General features: G+C 31.3%; 2 protein-coding genes across 2 annotated transcripts; one reads left to right on the forward strand and one right to left on the reverse strand.

Moving 5' to 3' along the window:
- Positions 1–200: 200 nt before the first annotated feature.
- LOC139899697 (uncharacterized mitochondrial protein AtMg00820-like) lies at positions 201–743 on the forward strand. Its single transcript, XM_071882539.1, has one exon. It carries the CDS (start codon positions 201–203, stop codon positions 741–743), a length of 543 nt encoding a protein of 180 aa, XP_071738640.1.
- A 15456-nt stretch (positions 744–16199) lies between these two features.
- On the reverse strand, positions 16200–20604 carry LOC139899588 (receptor-like protein 32). Its single transcript, XM_071882403.1, has 2 exons — positions 17663–20604; positions 16200–17581 (listed from the first exon to the last, which is right to left on the reverse strand). Exon 1 carries the CDS (start codon positions 19948–19950, stop codon positions 17674–17676), a length of 2277 nt encoding a protein of 758 aa, XP_071738504.1. The 5' UTR covers positions 19951–20604; the 3' UTR covers positions 16200–17581; positions 17663–17673.
- Between the last annotated feature and the right edge of the window lie 2840 nt (positions 20605–23444).

Genomic DNA, 23444 nt, shown 5'->3' on the forward strand with positions numbered 1-23444 from the left:
TAAAATCTTTCGTACTTAATTTGACAGCCCTAACGGAGTCCAAATTAAATAAACGAACCTGTTCTGTGACCCTTGTCACAAACTGGTCTTAACCAAATAATAAAATAATATTGCACATATAAATAAAATAAAGGCATAAATAATCGCACAAATATGCCTAAGGGTAAAATAGTCATCTTACTTCTAGGCCTGATCTGAGGATGTTACAAATACCTAGACCAAGGGACGTGATTTCTCATTCAAATGAGACTACACAAGTAGTTAACTTGGAAGAAATTCCAAGTGAGTCACTAGAACCTCGTAGGGGCTCTAGAACTAGGACACCCAAGTCGTATGGTTCTGATTTTCAACTTTACCTAGTTGAAGGATCGAGAGATTGTGTTAAATCACAATTTTCTTATTGTTATAGTATAGATGATGATCCTAGAACCTTTGATGAGGCTATGAAATCTCGTGACGTTGCTTTTTGGAAAGAAGCAATTGAAGACGAGATGAGTTCTATTTTGGAGAATAATACTTGGGTATTAACAGATTTACCTCCTGGATGCAAACCTTTGGGAAATAAGTGGATCTTCAAGAATAAAATGAAAGTCGGTGGCATAATTGATAAGTTTAAAGCTAGATTGGTTATCCAAGGCTTTAAACAAAAGGAGGGTATTGATTATTTCGATACATATGCTCATGTTTCTCGTATCACTACTATTAGATTGTTAATAGCACTTGCTGCTATGTATGATCTATGATCCATCAAATGGATGTCAAAACAGCATTCTTGAATGGTGATTTGGAAGAGGAAGTGTATATGAGACAACCAGAAGGGTTTGTTATGCTAGGTCAAGAGCATAAGGTGTGCAAGTTGGTTAAATCATTGTACGGGCTGAAACAAGCTCCCAAGCAGTGGCATCAGAAGTTTGATGATGTGGTGTTGTCTAATGGTTTTGTACTAAATCAATCTGACAAATGTGTATATAGCAAATTCGATCAATCCGGAAAAGGTGTGATCATTTGCTTATACGTGGATGACATGTTGATCTTTGGTACTGACCAAGATCAAGTTGATATAACAAAGGAGTTTTTATCTTCTAAATTCTCCATGAAGGACATGGGAGTTGCGGATGTAATCTCAGGCATAAGGATTAAAAGGGATGATAGAGGTATCACGATCACACAATCTCATTATATTAAGAAGATCCTGAAACGGTTTAAGTGTGATCAATGTTCTCCCTTGAATACTCCCGTTGATACAACTGTGAAGCTTATGCCCCATTCGGGTAAAGCTATATCACAGCTTGAATACTCTCGAGCAATTGGATGTTTGATGTATGCTATGACAAGCACACGCCCCGATATTTCTTTCATAGTGGGAAAACTGAGTAGGTTTACTAGTAATCCAAATGCTTCTCATTGGCGTGTTGTGGTTAGAGTATTCAAGTATTTAAAGGGTACTATGGATTATGGTATCACTTATACTGGGTTCCCTTCAGTTTTAGAAGGATATTCGGATGCAAGTTGGATAACCAACGTCGAAGATCATTCATCTACGGCTGGTTAGATATTCCTACTTGGAGGAGGTGCTATATCATGGGCTTCTAAGAAGCAAACATGCATTACAAATTCAACCATGGAGTCTGAATTTATAGCTTTAGCTACAGCTGGTAAGGAAGCTGATTGGTTAAGGAATATGATTCATGAAATTCCTTTGTGGCCAAAGCTAATATCTCCTATTTCTATCCGTTGTGACAGTGAAGCTACTTTGGCTAAGGGTTATAGCCAAATGTACAATGGAAAGTCTAGACACCTAGGTGTTAGACACAGTATGGTTCGCAAGCTGATTTCACATGGAGTGATATCCCGTAAGTTTTGTTAGATCACAACAAAATTTATCGGATCACTTGACTAAAGCATTAGCCCGAGACTTAGTGCACAAGTCGGCTATTGGAGTGGGATTGAAGTCCACATAAATCTTCCAAAGTGAGACGCCCAATTCCCTTCTAGTACAACGCTAGAAGCTGAATTCAATGAGATAAGCTTACTTTCTGAAGATTGAAACACATAAAATTCTAATCCCAAAGTATGTGTTTAGACCTGCAAGTTGAGTTAGGTTGAAGTTATTCTTCTTAATAGTTCTTTTGAAAAATTGCATATGCAGGTGCAAGATGTAAAAGGACTACCTATGTGAGCATGAAGTTTTGCCGCTTCAATGGAGCTTTGGACTTAGCTGCCAATATGTTCACTGAAGGATTGGGACACATGGCTTATAATAGTGTCAAGATTGTCTTGGGGATATGTAAGAAACTGATGTGTATATTATTTTATAGTTTTCATATGAATTGAAGGGTTCAATTCTTCGTGAACACTATGATTTTCGAATTCTCGTAAATATTATACTAAGTGGAAATTCAATTCTTCACGAACATTTCCATTTATGCATTAGTTTGTTCTGTTTGTTTAGTTATTTTAGTAAATCAAGGAATACACTAAAATGGGATTTGGGGGGGGGGGGGGGGGATTTGTTGGTGATTTTAGTGTCATCCAACGTGCATTTTAGCTAGTTACGATTTACTTGAATGCAGGTGTTAGATAGCTATACTTAACAACGGGTTCGGAGAGTGTGGAGTACACGCCCGTAAGTGTTGGTTGCTAACTGTCGCGCAAAATGCCGGGGTCAAGGGGGTTGCGCCCTCTTGCGGGGTCCAAGGGGCAGCGCCCCTGGTGGGGTCCAAGGGGCAGCGCCCCTGCCTGGGGTCCCGCTCAAAGGTGCAATCCAATAGTTATACCTTTTCGGTATAACAGTTTTTCCCTCCTAAAATGAAGGGATACATCCTTTCATTTGTCTAACTGTTTTACATAACAGATTTTGGACGTTTTATCATTCATTCTGCATTCATCAACAAACAGAAAACACACACATATTCTCTAACAATTTGATCAGTGATTTCATTGCCAAAAACACCGATTGCGTTCGTGTCTTATGCCTGTAAAGATTTCGTGCAACCAAGGCAATCGTAGGGTCGAAATACTTTATAGGGATAGTGATTACATGATTCAAGAACGAATCCGGCAGTCAATTTATATCCGATTTCAAACACGATAATCTTTGCACCTGTCAATAAACAATACCCAAACTTCACTTCAGACTACGTTCAAATGACCCAACTTTAATAAAAAAATAGCCAAACCAATTGATGGTAAAGAAACAAAAATTGAATGTAGATGATGGAAATCGAATTACGGTAGCAGACTTTCGGTCGATTTCCGGCAACGCTCTGACAACAATAGCAGATTTCCGGTCAATTTCGCCTTCTCCAAACTTTTAGTCTTGTTGATTTTAGATCTAGAAACTGGAAGCGATTTAGATCCGGCACACGTCAGGATGTCTAAAAGCAGTTCTAATTTCAATTTACAGTTGCTACGGTTGAGATAGCGATGAATTCGTATAGCGACGGAGAATGGTGGTGGAGTACGTGGTGGCGTATGCGGTGGTGGCTGAGAGTGGTGGTGAATATGTGGTAATAGGATGCCGGAGGACGATGGAGATCAATGAACCCGATCTGACTCACTAAGGTTGGTTGTAACCGGCCGAACTCAGATCTCCATCAAGCTTCCTTTTTGTTGCAGGTTTTGTAAAGGTACGGGTCGTCTCAAATTCAACGCAACCTTAATCCAAATTTTTTTTAACAAAAATAAAACACTTATATAGAAACGAGAATGTTTTTTAAAAGAAAACGAATTGAGCCAAAAGATACAACAAGACAAAGTTGTAAAAATCGTGACTCGGGAAGAACTCGGCAGGATTTGAGGAGTTCTTGGCGACTCGGGGAAAACTCGGGGGAGAACTCGGATGTTAGCTTTCGTTGATTTTTTAGTTTTTTACTATATTTTATATATATTTTAAGTTTATAATATTATTTATTAAGGTAACTTACACAGCTCACATATGTTATTCTCATCCCATTTATTTATATTTTTAATTTTTTTCCTTAACTTTTTCTTACTTAACTCAAATTCAGGCAAATAACTTTCAATTTCAGTCGTCAAAATTCATTTTCTAGCATCCAAGAATATGAAAAAGGTGAGAAACAAAAAAAATGAAAATTTTGCAGGTTTAACCGGTGTTGACTGAGTTGACCAAAGTTGACCGAGTTTGTGGTCGATTTCTCGTTTCCTACGATCTGCCGATTTCTCCCCGAGTACTCATCCGAGTCGGTCGAGTTTTGCAACACTGCAACAAGATATCAAAAAGGCTCGAACCTAGAGAGCGAGAACAAACTATAACTATCTAATACCAAGTCTCTTCTTCCTAAGAAAAACTTTAAACCAAAAAATTAACCTACGAAACAAAATACCATCATCGGACTCGAAATACAAAACTAACTAAACACAAACCAAAAAACTAATCATTTTTGGCCCGATTGACGAACTTGTAAGTCAAACGTTAGCGGAAGAATCACCAACCAAAATTGCCGATGAGCGGCAATTATACCGTGATCCTTGAGATCCTGAAAGAAAACCTTTCTCTCTCATTTTGGTGTGACGACCCGAGAATTTTCGACCAAATTTAAACTTAATCTTTATGTGATTTTGATACGATAAGCAAGGTATGTAATGTTGAGTCTAGAAAATTTTGAAATGATGTTCATATATGCAACTACCCTTTGACTATTCCCGACGATTCACGAATCAATTGTTGTTAATAAATATTTATATATAATATAAATATAAATATATATGTTAAATTGAAATAATAAGATACAATTTAATAATTTGAATTGGAAATGTAAAGTAATATACGAAGTAATTACGTCGTTATTAAAATGAGTTTATAAATAAATATATATGATTTTTATACATAATTATTATTATTTTAATATACATATATATATATATATATATATATATATATATATATATATATATATATATATATATATATATATATATATATATATATATATATATATATATATATATATATATATATATATATATATATATATATATATAAGGGATATAAATATTATGTGTTGAAACTTTTAATAATATATTTCTATTATGAAATAATATAATATAGTAAGTAGATATATAATGGTTATATATATGTAACAGTATTAATGTATTTCTATTTACATGATGTAACTAATATGCAAACACAACTACATACTATTAGATATAGAATTATGTAAATATTAAATATTCAGTATATGTTATTATGAAACTATATATGATTTCTATTAAACATTTAGATTTTAAATGTTCAGTAAATGTCGTCATATAACATAATCTTACATAAATAATAAATGGTATTATATTAGATTTCATTTGAATGCAATTAATGTATTAAAATTATTAATACTTTCATTATTATTACTAATAACAGATTGGATATATGTATTATGCTATATCATTATTATTAGTATTATCATGTTTATCATTATTATTATTGATAAAATTATCATATTATCAAATTATCATTTTTATTATTATCAATATTATTATTATTACTTTATTAAGTATTTTTATAATTAATAACAAGTTACATCATATTATTAATAATTAAATCTTATTTATATATCAGCATCAGTTAAATCAGTTTTATTGATTATTATTATTATTATTAATTGTATTATTGTTTTTAATTAATATATTAATTATTAATATATAATAAATATAAAACATATTATACAGATATATATATCTCCGTGATTTATGCCAACAGACTTATTTATTTTTTTATTTTATTTTTTTCCTCCTTCTGTCTTCTTGTTCTTGTCCAAGTATCGGGTGTCAACCACCATCGAAACACAATAAGTGAATTACTACTCCCATGAGTTGATTAAGATCTTTATTTATCATTAGATACTGAGGTGTTAGCTAGAATCGACAAAGCATACAGAAAATAATAAGAACACATTATATTTTTTTTCTTTTTTATTTCTGCTCACGACAACTTTCCAACCAAAATTCAAATTCGAACTACTTTTCAAAATCTAACAATGCAATTATGTTAGGATTCAATTACTCAAACTATCTGCAAATTCTAAGCCTCCAATTCCTCATATTGAATTCGAATTTGGCAGTCAAAGGTTTGAATTCAAAAAGTCAACTGGTTCTTTGAAGATTAAATTCGCGAAAGTTATGTTATTTCTGATGAAATTGATGATTGAAATAGTTTCTAGGATTGAATTGAAATATATTTCATGTTTTAACCTTGGCATAATACGATCTATAAATGAAAATCATATTTATTTTTTTCCTTCAAACAGCGACGAGCAGTTTGCTGTGGATTTTTTTTATATTTTTTTTTATTTTTTTAGTTTCAATTCACTCAAGAACCAATTTATGATTGAATATACGCTTCATTTTAAAACCAATCTAGTTTTTATGATTTGGATCCTCTGGTCGTTCATTTATCTGAAGAAGAAGATGTATAGGGAAACATAATACGGGTTATTTACAATTGGATTAGGTTTTAAAACAGAAAAAGGGCAACGATCCATCGGTTAAGGGTGTTGGTGTAGTAGCGAGTGGTCTCGGGTTTGATTCTAGGCCTGGACAGTTATTTTTATTTTAACTCCTTCAAAGGTAGTCTCATTTTCCTTTTATTATTATTATTATTATTATTATTATTATTATTATTATTATTATTATTATTATTATTATTATTATTATTATTATTGTTATTATTATTATTATTATTATTATTATTATTATTATTGTTGTTGTTATTATTATTTTTGATTATTGTTATTAATAAATTAATTGTTATTATTATTACTTACTATGATTAATATTGTTATTATTGACATGATTATTATTAGAATTATAATTAACATTGGTATTATAATTATTACTAGTATTATCGTTATTATTGATATTAGTATTACAAATATAATTCTTACCATTGTTATTATTATTACTGGTATAAGTATTATTATTATTATTATTATTACTATTATTATTATTATTATTATTATTATTATTATTATTATTATTATTATCATTATTAAGAAAAACAATACAATCTATTAATATTATCATTATTAATAAAGGTATTATTATTATCATTAGTAAATCATTAATATCAAAATTATCATTTTTAACAAATAAATATTTTATACCTAAAAACACACTTATTACATATAATATAAAATTATATTGATATTCCATAGAACTATATATCTAGCATATTAACATTATTTATATAAATACTTATATATAGAAAACTATTGATTTTTAAACACTAAACAATTATATATATATATAAATATGGACATATTAATATAACTATATAAGTATTAATCATTTTTAATATATACATAAATTAAATATATATAATATATAAATTAAGATATAATAAATAAATTTGTTCAGTTACGATTATAGGTTTTAATATATATATATATATATATATATATATATATATATATATATATATACAAATATATATACAAATGACATAGGTTCGTGAATCCAAGGCCAACCATGCATTGTTCGATATAGTCATATGTATTTTTACTACAAAATACATTAGGTGAGTTTCATTTGCCTTTTTACCCTTTATATTTTTGGGCTGAGAATACATGCGCAATTTTTTATAAATATTTTACGAAATAGACACAAGTAATTGAAACTACATTATATGGTTGAATGATCGAAGCCGAATATGCCCCTTTTAGCTTGGTAGCCTAAGAATTAGGGAACATCACTAATTTTGAGAATTAGTGCACGCCTAATTGACACTAATCCTAAAGATGGATCTATGGGCCCGACGAACCCCATCCAAAGTACCGGATGCTTTAGTACTTCGATGTTGTTTTTATCATGTCCGAAGGATTTCCCGGAATGATAGGGGATATTCTTATATGCCTCTTGTTAATGTCGGTTACCAGGTGTTCAATCCATATGAATGATATTTTTGTCTCTATGCATGGGACGTGTATTTATGAGAACTGAAAATGAAAATCTTGTGGTCTATTAAAATGATAGAAATGATTATTTATGTTAAACTAATGAACTCACCAACCTTTCGGTTAACACTTTAAAGCATGTTTATTCTCAGGTACGAAAGAAATCTTTCGCTGTTTATTTGTTCATCTTAGAGATATTACTTGGAGTCATTCATGACATATTTCAAAAGACGTTGTATTCGAGTCATTGAGTTCATCAAGATTATTATTAAGTCAATTATAGTTGGATATATTATGAAATGACATGCATGCCGTCAACTTTCAATGTAAAGAAAGTTTGTCTTTTAAAAACGAATGCAATGTTTGTAAAATGTATCATATAGAGGTCAAGTACCTCGCGATGTAATCAACTATTATGAATCGCTTATAATCGATATGGACTTCGTCCGGATGGATTAGGACGGGTCATGAAAGTTGGTATCAGAGCGGTGGTCTTAGCGAACCAGGTCTGTATTAGTGTGTATAACTGATAAGTCGTTAGGATGTATTAGTGAGTCTGGACTTCGACCGTGTCTGCATGTCAAAAGTTTTGCTTATCATTTAGTGTCAAAAATTATTTGCTTATCATTCTTAAAGTCTAGACATGTCTTACTGCCTCTATTGCATAAATAGTGTATAGATAAATTCATATCTTAGCGTATCTGTTATTGTTACCTTTGCCTGACAGCTTCCGTAGATTCCTCTGTAACTTATGGGATTTTAGTATTATATATGCATATGTAAACTATGTACTGCAGGGTACTAATCTACATCCTATAATCTATTTCTTATCGAAAATCCTTCATCTGATCGTACGAGATGAATCCCTCAACCAGTTCGAGTCCCTCAGATTCCGATAGCTATTCCGATAGTTGTTCCGACAGCTGTTCCGACATGAATATTCACCTAATCTTCAAAAGCAGTGTCCTAGAATGAATCAACCAATTCATTTGATGGGTTCGTAGCCTACTAAATCAATGGAGATGAAAAGAAGGCGATCCTTTCCATCAACCAAATTCACGTTTTGACGAAGAACCTGAAACACTTACCGGCGAACTAGTCCGAAACACCATTTTCACCCTCATTTTCCGAATATCTCGTCATGATTACATACTATCTCAGATTCTAAACCTTATTCATTCGCTCGTTCTTACCAACAATCACCCCGGTGTAATAGAAGAAGTCAACGAGCTTTGCTCTCGAATGATCAATGTGGAAAATATGGTGCAAAATTTACCAGCTTCAACAACAACATCGGCACCAACAGTACCATCAGCAGCAACACCGGCAACACCAGTACCACCAACAACAACATCCACAGCACAAGCCTCAACACTACACGTCTCAAACTCTCAGTCTGTACCTCCAGCATAATCATCATACTACATGATGTCCTACCTCGATTATCTTCGTTCTACATGACGTTCTACATCATTTATCTTCATACGACATGGCGATTATGTAATCTCTAATGTTTTAGAGATTATAGATTCTTGTTCTAACGGTAAATCAAATGAGTTTAATATCATATTAACTCATTAAATCTATGATTACATCTGAAGAAAATATATATGTATATATGTTTTCATAAAGATTGTAATTAAGAATTCTTTTGTACAAACTGTTAATGATGAAAATATTTTAACGGGTAGGTAATACCCGAAGAATATTCAGATCTCACATTAATAAATTACACTGTACATTCTTCGAAGTTGATTCAACAGTCATTTACTATCCTACTTACATCCACCGATATACAAATCCGTTCACCACAGAATAACCATATTCATCCAATTTCATATTGGGATTTTGATTTATCAGAATCCAACAAGTGGCATAATGAAGAAAATATTTGACAAAATAAAATTTGTTAGAAGCAAACGAATTAACTATGAGAAATTTTGTTAAGAATCCACGCTAACTGTTCCTAGCTAATTGTTCCTAGCTAACTGGTTACATTTTCTTTATCGCAATTTAATTATCGCAATTTACATTCTCGCAATTTTATTTATCGTCATTTAATTTCTATTATTTACTTTACGCACTTTATTTATCGTTATTTAATTTCTGTTATTTATTTTACGCACTTTAAATATCGGGACACGTATACAAGGTTTTGACATATCATATCGACGCATCTATATATATTATTTGGAATCACCATAGACACTCTATATGCAGTAATGATCGAGTTCTCTATACAGGGTTGAGGTTGATTCTACAATAATATATATAATTTGAGTTGTGATCGAGTCTGAGACATGTACACGGGTCACGATACGTATTAATTAATTCAGATGTTACATATTAAACTATATACAAATTATTGAACTGCTAACTGTGGACTATCAACTGAGGACTACCAACATTGGAAAATTAAAATGAATTAAAACATTGATTATAACATATGAAACTAAACATCTCTTCAAGTTTGCCACTTGATTTCATCCTATACCTCATTTGTATTTTGACAATTACAATCTACGTTCAAACCTTTCATGATTCTTGAAAACACCTCAATCGAGAGTATGAACCAACCGCACTTCATCTACGGAAGAAGAGATTGACGCATATAGTTATGCATCTTTAAACACTCGGAACCTGAGTAAAACGTTTAACCCGTATCTGTGTTAGCTCCTTTACATTATTATTACCCAAAATAACTTGGTAATCCCTTCCAAATTAGCCAATTTTGTCACAGCTCCAACAAGTCAAACTTCGACTTTTCATTCAAAACAACCTTATTATAACTTTGATATATATGCGTGCTCTTTTATTGTTACCGGGGAACCTTTCATATTCTACCATATTACCAGCAGACATACCGGCAACCTCGTTTCTTCTTGGTTTAAATCTCTCCGATAAATCATTATATTTATTCATTGAAATCCTATCATATACTCATCCGCATCTAGTAACAAGAACTGCCATACCAATTACCGGGAATCAGCAATCAGTGCTTTGAAAACTCACAGCATATATACATCAACAGTTATATGTATAACATTTATCTCTTAGAATTATGGTCTTTCATTCTGAAATTCTGAACAGCACTCAGTCTACAAATCAATACTCTGAATGTTGAAAAAGCTGAATGAAGCAGCAGAAACTGTAGACAACCGTAAATGACCTTAATTGTCGGAAGTTTAATGATAAAGAATAGTATGTTAGAAAAGCTCAGAAAAATTGGAACTGAAAAACGGATTGAGCTAACCACGAAGGAGACCAAAGACAAATACAAGGACCATACCTATATTCAAAGAATCTAGATGATTCTGTATCCGATGAAATCTTTAGAGAATATCCTACTCTGAAGTCATGTTAAAATCTTGCGGAAAATCTTTCTTCATCAACCTTCGAACTTAGAAATTCCAAAATATCATCATAAAAATCTTCGATATTTCTGAGGATATTTTCATAAATATTCTTGTCCGAAATTATTTATCTCTTCCTGCTATCTATATTACATCATAAAGGAAACCATTTTAGTTTCTAAATTTCTTTAAAATTCGAATTTAAAGTATGAATGTTTTTGAAGTAGTGTTGGGAACCGATGCATGAGTTAGTATAATATAATGACATTTGATCAACGTGATTATATTACAGTAAGTCATGCTGAGTTTTTAATGAAACGTGATGATTCACAGACCATAAGTCATCATGTGCCATGTTATACGACTCTTACATTCTATATAATCTATAAACATATCAAGAACAAATTTTCTTGATAGTTCTATCTTTTTCTTGAATTTTGGTAATTTAACCAATCAAGATCGTGCCATTACCATTTCCTTTTTAGAACATTAACCATGTTCATTCTGAATTTCATATCTACAAATTCTGGACCATTACTGGTTATACTTAGAGTCGAGAAGAGAATAAAAAGGCAAATAGCTCCGGTATATAAGGGAAAATATAAAGCCCAATGATAACACTGAAATTACAAACCGTGAATATCAGTGCGTATGGCAATAAAAAGACACGGAAGGATTATACATACAATAATCCCTAGAGCATAGTAGAAATAAAAAGATTCTTCCTGTGGGAGTTGAAAAAGAAGAACAATCATTACGATAGTCAGAATAAGAACAAGAATTAGAACCGGATTAAGCATTATTATAATCTTTTGGATATATGAACAAAGAAAGAAAGTATAGGAATGGTGAAAACTAATGGAACGGAAAAGGTAGAATTTATAGTGGAAATACCAGACAGAGTAATCGAGGTAGATCATCGTATTTAATTATAGAGATCTTAATTCGCCGAAGAATCAAATCTTTTAGATTTCGAAGATTTTCTTTACATTCCTTGAATTCCGGAATTCAACCAAGACAACGTCAAAAGTTAAGACGAAAATTATTTTCTAAATTCAATCATGACTACGTCACCGGTTAAGTCGAATCTTCATTTACTCATTTATTCAATAATGATAAACCTCTAATTATCAACTTATATTTGTCATGAAAACATTTTTATTGTAAGCCATGACCACCTCACTCAAATTTCGGGATGAAATTTCTTTAACGGGTAGGTACTGTGACGACCCGAGAATTTCCGACCAAATTTAAACTTAATCTTTATGTGATTTTGATACGATAAGCAATGTATGTAATGTTGAGTCTAGAAAATTTTGAAACGATGTTCATATATGCAACTACCCTTTGACTATTCCCGACGATTCACGAATCAATTGTTGTTAATAAATATGTATATATAATATAAATATAAATATATATGTTAAATTGAAATAATAAGATACAATTTAATAATTTGAATTGGAAATGTAAAGTAATATACGAAGTAATTACGTCTTTATTAAAATGAGTTTATAAATAAATATATATGATTTTTATACATAATTATTATTATTTTAATATACATATATATATAAGGGATATAAATATTATGTGTTGAAACTTTTAATAATATATTTCTATTATGAAATAATATAATATAGTAAATAGATATATAGGTTATATATATATATATATATATATATATATATATATATATATATATATATATATATATATATATATATATATATATATATATATATATATAACAGTATTAATGTATTTCTATTTACATGATGTAACTAATATGCAAACACAACTACATACTATTAGATATAGAATTATGTGAATATTAAATATTTAGTATATGTTATTATGAAACTATATATGATTTCTATTAAACATTTAGATTTTAACTGTTCAGTAAATGTCGTCATATAACATAATCTTACATAAATAATAAATGGTATTATATTAGATTTCATTTGAATGCAATTAATGTATTAAAATTATTAATACTTTCATTATTATTATTAATAACAGATTTGATATATGTATTATGCTATATCATTATTATTAGTATTATCATGTTTATCATTATTATTATTGATAAAATTATCATATTATCAAATTATCATTTTTATTATTATCAATATTATTATTATTACTTTATTAAGTACTTTTATAATTAATAACAAGTTACATCATATTATTAATAATTAAATCATATTTATATATCAGCATCAGTTAAATCAGTTTTATTGATTATTATTATTATTAATTGTATTATTGTTATTAATTAATATATTAATTATTAATATATAATAAATATAAAATATATTATACAGATATATATATATCTCCGTGATTTATGCCAACAGACTTATTTATTTTTATTTTTTTTTTCCTCCTTCTGTCTTCTTGTTCTTGTCCAAGTATCGGGTGTCAACCACCATCGAAACACAACAAGTGAATTACTGCTCCCATGAGTTGATTAAGATCTTTATTTATCATTAGATACTGAGGTGTTAGCTAGAATCGACAAAGCATACAGAAAATAATAAGAACACATTATAATTTTTTTTCTTTTTTATTTCTGCTCACGACAACTTTCCAACCAAAATTCAAATTCGAACTACTTTTCAAAATCTAACAATGCAGTTATGTTACGATTTAATTACTCAAACTATCTGCAAATTCTAAGCCTCCAATTCCTCATATTGAATTCGAATTTGGCAGTCAAAGGTTTGAATTCGAATTTGGCAGCTGGTTCTTTGAAGTTTAAATTCGCGAAAGTTATGTTATTTCTGATGAAATTGATGATTGGAATAGTTTCTAGGATTGAATTGAAATATATTTCATGTTTTAACCTTGGCATAATACGATCTATAAATGAAAATCATATTTTTTTTCCTTCAAACAGCGACGAGCAGTTTGCTGTGATTTTTTTTTTATTTTTATTTTTTAGTTTCAATTCACTCAAGAACCAATTTATGATTGAATATACGCTTCATTTTAAAACCAATCTAGTTTTTATGATTGGGATCCTCTGGTCGTTCATTTATCTGAAGAAGAAGATGTATAGGGAAACATAATACGGGTTATTTATAATTGGATTGGGTTTTAAAACATAAAAAGGGCAACGGTCCATCGATTAAGGGTGTTGGTGTAGTAGCGAGAGGTCTCGGGTTCGATTCTAGGCCTGGACAGTTATTTTTATTTTAACTCCTTCAAAGGTAGTCTCATTTTCCTTTTATTATTATTATTATTATTATTATTATTATTATTATTATTATTATTATTATTATTATTATTATTATTATTATTATTGTTATTATTATTTTTGATTATTGTTATTAATAATTTAATTGTTATTATTATTACTTACTATGATTAATTTTGTTATTATTGACATGATTATTATTAGAATTATAATTAACATTGGTATTATAATTATTACTAGTATTATCGTTATTATTGATATTAGTATTACAAATATAATTCTTACCATTGTTATTATTATTACTGGTATTATTATTATTATTATTATTATTATTATTATTATTATTATTATTATTATTATTATTATTATTATTATTATTATTATTATTATTATTATCATTATTAAGAAAAACAATACAATCTATTAATATTATCATTATTAATAAAGGTATTATTATTATCATTAGTAAATCATTAATATCAAAATTATCATTTTTAACAAATAAATATTTTATACCTAAAAACACACTTATTACATATAATATAATTATATTGATATTCCATATAACTATATATCTAGTATATTAACATTATTTATATAAATACTTATATATAGCAAACTATTGATTTTTAAACACTAAATAATTATATATAAAAATATGGACATATTAATATAACTATATAAGTATTAATCATTTTGAATATATACATAAATTAAATATATATAATATATAAATTAAGATATAATAAATAAATTTGTTCAGTTACGATTATAGGTTTTAATATATATAAATATACAAATGACATTGGTTCGTGAATCCAAGGCCAACCCTGCATTGTTCGATATAGTCATATGTATTTTTACTACAAAATACATTAGGTGAGTTTCATTTGTCTTTTTACCCTTTATATTTTTTGGCTGAGAATACATGCGCAATTTTTTATAAATGTTTTACGAAATAGACACAAGTAATTGAAACTACATTATATGGTTGAATGATCGAAGCCGAATATGCCCCTTTTAGCTTGGTAGCCTAAGAATTAGGGAACATCACTAATTTTGAGAATTAGTGCACGCCTAATTGACGCGAATCCTAAAGATAGATCTATGGGCCCGACGAACCCTATCCAAAGTACCGGATGCTTTAGTACTTCGATGTTGTTTTTATCATGTCCGAAGGATTTCTCGGAATGATAGGGGATATTCTTATATGCATCTTGTTAATGTCGGTTACCAGGTGTTCAATCCATATGAATGATATTTTTGTCTCTATGCATGGGACGTGTATTTATGAGAATTGAAAATGAAAATCTTGTGGTCTATTAAAATGATGGAAATGATTATTTATGTTAAACTAATGAACTCACCAACCTTTCGGTTGACACTTTAAAGCATGTTTATTCTCAGGTACGAAAGAAATCTTCCGCTGTGCATTTGTTCATCTTAGAGATATTACTTGGAGTCATTCATGACATATTTCAAAAGACGTTACATTCGAGTCATTGAGTTCATCCAGATTATTATTAAGTCAATTATAGTTGGATATATTATGAAATGACATGCATGCCGTCAACTTTCGATGTAAAGCAAGTTTGTCTTTTAAAAACGAATGCAATGTTTGTAAAATGTATCATATAGAGGTCAAGTACCTCGCAATGTAATCAACTATTATGAATCGTTTATAATCGATATGGACTTTGTCCGGATGGATTAGGACGGGTCATGAAATTTGGTGCCAGAAATTAAAGGGCAGACTCCGCGCCATCCACAGAAGAAACTATAAAGGAATTTTGAATAGCAATTTCAATATTATCGTCATCTGCATGATCGTGCCAGCTAAAAGAATCCGAATCAAGTTTTCTCTTCTTGTTCCTACCCGAGGTACCAACTTCTTTAGACACAACCTCTTCAAAACCCGCTTCTTTCAGTTTTGCCTTAAAGAACCCATTTCCGACAAAAACCTTTGCATAATGAATTGGTGCAATCACAATGCAATTTACTGGATCGACTAACCTTTGATGGAGCAAACCTTTTCCTTCTTTAAATTTCTTGCCTTGGTCAATTTCTTTAAAATCATATCCAACTTTTGCACCCTTATCGTTTGACATATCTTCACCAACTAAACAAGATGAATCAACAACTGAAACTGGCCCAATAAGCGTATCTGGGACTGAAGTGAGTGTAGTTTTTGGGTCGGAAACATTGATCTGTCCAACAACAACAATACGCTTAATCCAATTTTTGTTGTGGGTTTTGATGTACCGATTATTGTATACTCCCACGTCCAAGATTAATTATCTGAAACAAAAAACACGTAGTTTAAGAAATGTCATGTACTTTTTTGTAATTTTTTCTAACTTTACAGTTTACCTCAATCAATTAATTAGAAAGGCCTTCAACTTTTGTAATTGAATTAATTCATTGGGGACAATTTTGTAAACATCATTAACTTTATTTTTCATTTTTATACGTAGACAATCAATTTAGGATAGCCTGAAAAAAAATATTGGAGAATTAATCTGTGACGGAGGGAGTATAAACTAGTTGGGGGTTCGGTTTTTAACGGTGTAAGCCACCAGTGAAGTTTTTGACATGCAATGCATGATTTAGAATATGGATTAATTAATGGATGGAAGGAAGGAATAAACTGATTAGAGTTTATGTTGTTTTTGGATAGAAGATAGATGATGTGGTAGTTAAAAGAGAAAATCTTATTGACAAAAATACCCCTCATGTGCTATGTACAGGTCCTGACTAAACGAAACAATTTAACGACCATTAGTGACAAGGACCCCTCATGAAAGTGGTGCAAAGTACGGTGACCCCTTACGAAAAAAAAGCTTTTGGACGTCGAGTATGGGGTTACGTAAAAAAAAAAGCTCATGGACGCCGCATAAAGTATGGGGTATACCATAGGGACGCTCCACTGAATTTTTTCTTTTATAAAAGTTTAACTCATAAAATTACCAAAATTTTGTCCATAACACAACTTATTTCATAAGTTTTTGATAATTAGTACTCCATAATCAAAACAACAGGTAGAGCTCCACAATGAACTTGTTCAATATGCAACACAACTTATTTCAAACAGCCCAACTCCATGCATAACATTCATCCTGCATGAAATTTAGAAAGGAAATTACTAAGCAACTGTAAACTGGACAATTTGTTGAAACAAGAAACACATGAAATCATACCTTTCAAGAAATTATTTCCCGATATATACATATCTTCTCTTGGTTCGCCTTGTATGAATTAAGTACTCTCCTGCATCAGCAATTGCATTAAACCACTTTGGTCTTCCGCTTGATAATATGAGATATCCCATTAGCAGTCCAACAAACGTTCCACATCCATATCCCATCATCACAACTCTCCATGTGAATCCATTATCCACCTCATCATCAAGCTCTGGCTCGTCTGACTGTTCACTGCACTTATTGGGCAATGGAGACCCACAGAGTTTTGGGTTACCTTGAAACGAGCTCATGTTAAAAGTATCAAACTGATTTCCTTCTGGAATATGCCGTTCAAGATTGTTTTTTGAGAGGTTTAAATATTCAAGGTTCGTGATGCCGACAAGGCTTTGAGGAATCTTCCCAGTGAGTCGGTTACAAGATAGGTCCACCGATTCAATGTTTGTGAGATTCCCTAAAGCAAGTGGAATTCGACCTGTGAGGTTATTGTGGGATAAGTCGAGCACTATCAACGAAATAAGATTACCAATGATACTTGGAATCTCCCCTTCAAATCGGTTATCGGAAAGATCAAGAATCACATAGTCAACCGAAAGTTGTGGAAAAGAGAGATCACGACCTTTTACATCCATAACGACCGAGTAATACACGCCTCTAAAATTAATATATTCAAGATCTGTGCTTCTTAGACCACTCATCATGGCCTTTAAGTTTTCAAAATACTTTTGAGGGAGTCGGCCTACAAACCCATTATGTGATAAGTCAAGTACTCGTAGACTTTCAAATGAGGATCCAACAACAATGGGACCATGAAAATGGTTTGATTTGAGAATAAGAGCCTCCAGGTTTTGAAGATTACCTAACCATTGAGGTAATGTACCATTGAAGCTATTGTTTCCAAGATCAAGTATTTTCAAGGATTGACATTTGCTCAAGGAACTTGGCAACTCACCATGTAAGCGATTTCCATTCAGAATAAGCCCTGTTAACGATTCACAATTTTCATACATGTTTGGAATTGTACCGTGGAAATCATTATTCCCTAGATCCATCATTTCAAGACTGTTGATATTTCCAGAGCATCGTGGAATATCTCCTCCAAATCTATTATTGGACAAATCCAGTACACCTAAATTGCTCATGTTGCAAATTGATGAAGGGAACGGTCCCTGAATCTGATTGGACTCGAGATTTAGAATTTTTAGTCCGTACAATTTTATTTGTGACAAGCTTGTTATTAGGTTATGTGACAGATCCAAGAATTCCAACTTATTACCATCTCCGATCTCTCTTGCCTCGAAAGAAAAGTCTCCATGCATTTCATTGTTAGTTAGCTCTAAATGTGTAAGATTTGTCATGGATCGTAAGGACACCGGAAACTCCTTTAACTTGCAAGAGTTCAAATATAAAAACTGCATATTGGGATTGGAAATATTTTCAGCGTTACTAGTCGTAACTGATAAACCACTGTACGAGAGATAAAGAAATTCAATGTTTGTAAGGTGTGATAGCAGTGTACTTAACTCCCAGTCACCGTTAAAATTATTAGATGAAAGATCCAAGGAATAAAGGTTGGTGGATTTCATAATGAGGGATTGATCAATTTGGTCACCTAATTGATTGCGAGCGATGGATATATCTTCTAACTGCGGAAGAGCAAACGATACATCCCCACTGAACATATTATCTTCTAGAGCGAGATATTTTAAAGATGGAGGAGTAAACAACCAAGATGGCAGTGTTCCGTTAAGTTTGTTATTTGATAAATCCAGATAAGTGAGGTGTGTTAGGTTAAGTGGAGATTTGGGAAGGGACCCCATCAAATTACAATAAGAGAGATCCATGTAATTCAAAGAAGAGGACCTATTATTAAGATGAGGTCGTAAAACACCAGAGACATTAACAGAAGATAGACGAAGGTCTCTCAAGAGTGTAGAACTTTTTAGGATGTTGTTTAAAATATGAGATTCAAATCTCAAATCAAAATTGTTAGAGAGATCAAGCGAAACCAAATTTGGAAGAAGCGAGGTTTTTGATGGGATTTGGCTTGTGAGTGTGAAACTGTTAATTGACAAGTCAAGTATTTCCAAAGACTGAATATTGAAAATGTCACCGGGTAATTTGCCGTACAATTTAGTATCCCCAAGATTTAGTATTTCCAAAGAAGAATAAGAGATATTAAGATAACTAGGTAAAGCTGAACTGATATTAAGAGAAGCAAGCGATAGTTTTCTTAAATAAGTAAAATTTTGTAGCAGGCCCACAAAAACATGAGGTTCAAGAATCATATCATCATTTCCAGAGAGATCAAGAGACACCAAATTATGAAAAAGTGTGACGTTTGTTGGAACTTTTCCAACAAATTCGCAATTAGAGATGTTGAGATGTGTGAGACTTTTTGATAACCTTCCAATTTCAGGTGGAATACCGGAACCACTAAAATCATTAAAAGCGAGGTTGAGTCTTTGGAGGTGAGGAAGGTTGAAAAGGGAGGAGTTAGGATGGATGGTACCTTGTAGCGTACCACAGCTAAGATCAAGACCAATAACATCACTGGTGGACTGATCGCAAGTGACGCCATTCCAGTCACAACAATCTGTATTTGTCTTCTAGTTCCTCATAACTGGATGGTAATCTGCATCACCAAGCGAACGCAAACACATGAAACAAATGTGTAGGTTGAAAGCGTAAGGGAGATTGACGGTAAGAAGGCTGTGTTTAAAGTGAAGCAGAGCCCGGGATTGTTGAGGAGGACATTTGTATTTAAGAGTAGTTGTTGAGGTACTATTCAAATAACATGACACTGTTGAACAAGCGAAACAGAAGAAAACAACCAATAGGTAGTAAACCAATATTACTCATTTTTTGTTTTCTCTTTTTTAATAACAATTTTTTTCTCTGTTTTTGTAGTTGCTAGATCTATAACTTTACATGATCCACCACTCTATATGCTACTCCGTTTTATATAAACTCACAGTATTTGCATAGTAGTTGCTTTCAAAAACCAGCCCATTGTTTACTCTAATAAATCTATTGTTTGTGGTCTAGGTCTCTTTGTAAACGTATGATTTGGGTTAATTGGTAGGCCACATTAAACTTTAACGTTTTGGTTTGATTATGCAAATTTCCAACCTTGAATCGACATAACTATAAAACTAATATTGAATTATTTATGATTGTAAGACTTTGGTGGTACATGTCTTTTGCAAAATTTCCACATTCATATTAACATAACGATTGATTGATTGATGAAAAGGTCTTCAATAGGATAAATTTCAACAAAACTCCAATGAAACCAATCCACAACACGAGGTCGTTGTTGACGGGATCAAATTGACATACTAGAATCATCCTTACATTGTTAATTAATCTCTTAACTCCCTATGCATTTGGGCTTGATCCTGTCCATGGAGATTGTAAAATGTATACAACTTTTCTTTGTTTTAATAATCATGATTGGCCTTCTTGAGCTTTTGTATTGTTTCTTGTTGACTGTTTTGGTGTGTATAGGGTTGGGGTATGTCCCTCCTATTGTATGTTGGTGTTGTTTATACATAATACTAGATTTAAGAGCCCGTGCGTTGCACGGCGGCTCTAAATCTGAGAAAATCGAAATAGTTATAATTGATATCAAATTACCGCTTGATAAAATTACGCTATCGAAAACCTCCATTATTGAAATGCAACTAAATACATAGTTGTTCGTTAGATAAGTACATCACCATAAGTTGTTCATTAGATAACTACATCACCAACATTAGCAAGGTTATAAGCAAGTACATGACCAAAAGTTGGATAACTGATACATTGTTTGACACAAAATGAAATGTCCCGTTCATATTGATTATAAACGTTCCATATTAATTGATTTCGTCGCGAGGTTTTGACCTCTATATGAGACGTTTTTCAAAGACTGCATTCATTTTTAAAACAACCATAACCTTTATTTTATCGATAAAGGTTTAAAAAGCATTATGTAGATTATCAAATAATGATAATCTAAAATATACCGTTTACACACGACCATTACATAATGGTTTACAATAAGAATATATTACATCAAAAATAAGTTTCTTGAATTCAGTTTTTACATAATATCATACAAGCATGGACTCCAAATCTTGTCCTTATTTTAGTATGCAACAGCGGAAGCTCTTAATAATCACCTGAGAATAAACATGCTTAAAACGTCAACAAAAAATGTTGGTGAGTTATAGGTTTAACCTATATATTATCAAATCATAATAATAGACCACAAGATTTCATATTTCAATATACATCCCATACATAGAGATAAAATTCATTCATATGGTGAACACCTGGTAACCGACATTAACAAGATGCATATAAGAATATCTCCTATCATTCCAGGAAATCCTTCGGACATGATAAAAACGAATTCGAAGTACTAAAGCATCCGGTACTTTGGATGGGGTTCGTTAGGCCCAATAGATCTATCTTTAGGATTCGCGTCAATTAGTAGATCGGTTAACTAATTCTTAGGTTACCAAGCAAAAGGGGCATATTCGGCTTCGATCATTCACCCATATAATGTAGTTTCAATTACTTGTGTCTATTTCGTAAAACATTTATAAAACTGCATGTATTCTCATCCCAAAATATTAAATTTTAAAAGTGGGACTATAACTCACTTTCACAGATTTTTACTTCGTCGGGAAGTAAGACTTGGCCACTGGTCGATTCATGAACCTATAATAAATATGTACATATATATCAAAGTATGTTCAAAATATATTTACAACATTTTTAATACGTTTTAAAGTTTTAAGTTTATTAAGTCAGCTGTCCTCGTTAGTAACCTACAACTAGTTGTCCACAATTAGATGTACAGAAATAAATGGATATATATTATCTTGAATCAATCCACGACCCAGTGTATACACGTCTCAGGCTAGATCACAACTCAAAGTATATATATTTTTGGAATCAACCTCAACCCTGTATAGCTAACTCCAACATTACTGCATATAGAGTGTCTATGGTTGTTCCAGATAATATATATACATGGGTCGATATGATATGTCAAAACATTTGCATACGTGTCTATGGTATCCCAAGATTACATAATATATTAGAATACATGTATAATACAATATAAGTTAGCTAGGATATGATTTGTATAGAATTGTTACAATATTTCCCGTAGCTACAACAATCAAAAATATTCAATCTTGTTTTACCGATAACTTCTTCGTTTTAAATCCGTTTTGAGTGAATCAAATTGCTATGGTTTCATATTGAACTCTATTTTATGAATCTAAACAGAAAAAGTAAAGGTTTATAGTCAGAAATATAAGTTACAAGTCGTTTTTGTAAGAGGTAGTCATTTCAGTCGAAAGAACGACGTCTTGATGACCATTTTGAAAAACATACTTCCACTTTGAGTTTAACCATGATTTTTGGATATAGTTTCATGTTCATAAGAAAAATTATTTTCCCAGAAGAACAACTTTTAAATCAAAGTTTATCATAGTTTTTAATTAACTAACCCAAAACAGCCCGCGGTGTTACTACGACGGCGTATATCCGGTTTTACGGTGTTTTTCGTGTTTTCCGGTTTTAAATCATTAAGTTAGCATATCATATAGATATAAAACATGTATTTAGTTGATTTTAAAAGTCAAGTTAGAAGGAGTAACTTTTGTTTGCGAACAAGTTTAGAATTAACTAAACTATGTTCTAGTGATAACATGTTCAAATCTTCGAATAAGATAGTTTTATATGTATGAATCGAATGATGTTATGAACATCATTACTACCT

The sequence above is a fragment of the Rutidosis leptorrhynchoides genome, chromosome 3 (genome assembly GCF_046630445.1).
Source record: "Rutidosis leptorrhynchoides isolate AG116_Rl617_1_P2 chromosome 3, CSIRO_AGI_Rlap_v1, whole genome shotgun sequence".
Classification (NCBI taxonomy): domain Eukaryota; kingdom Viridiplantae; phylum Streptophyta; class Magnoliopsida; order Asterales; family Asteraceae; genus Rutidosis; species Rutidosis leptorrhynchoides.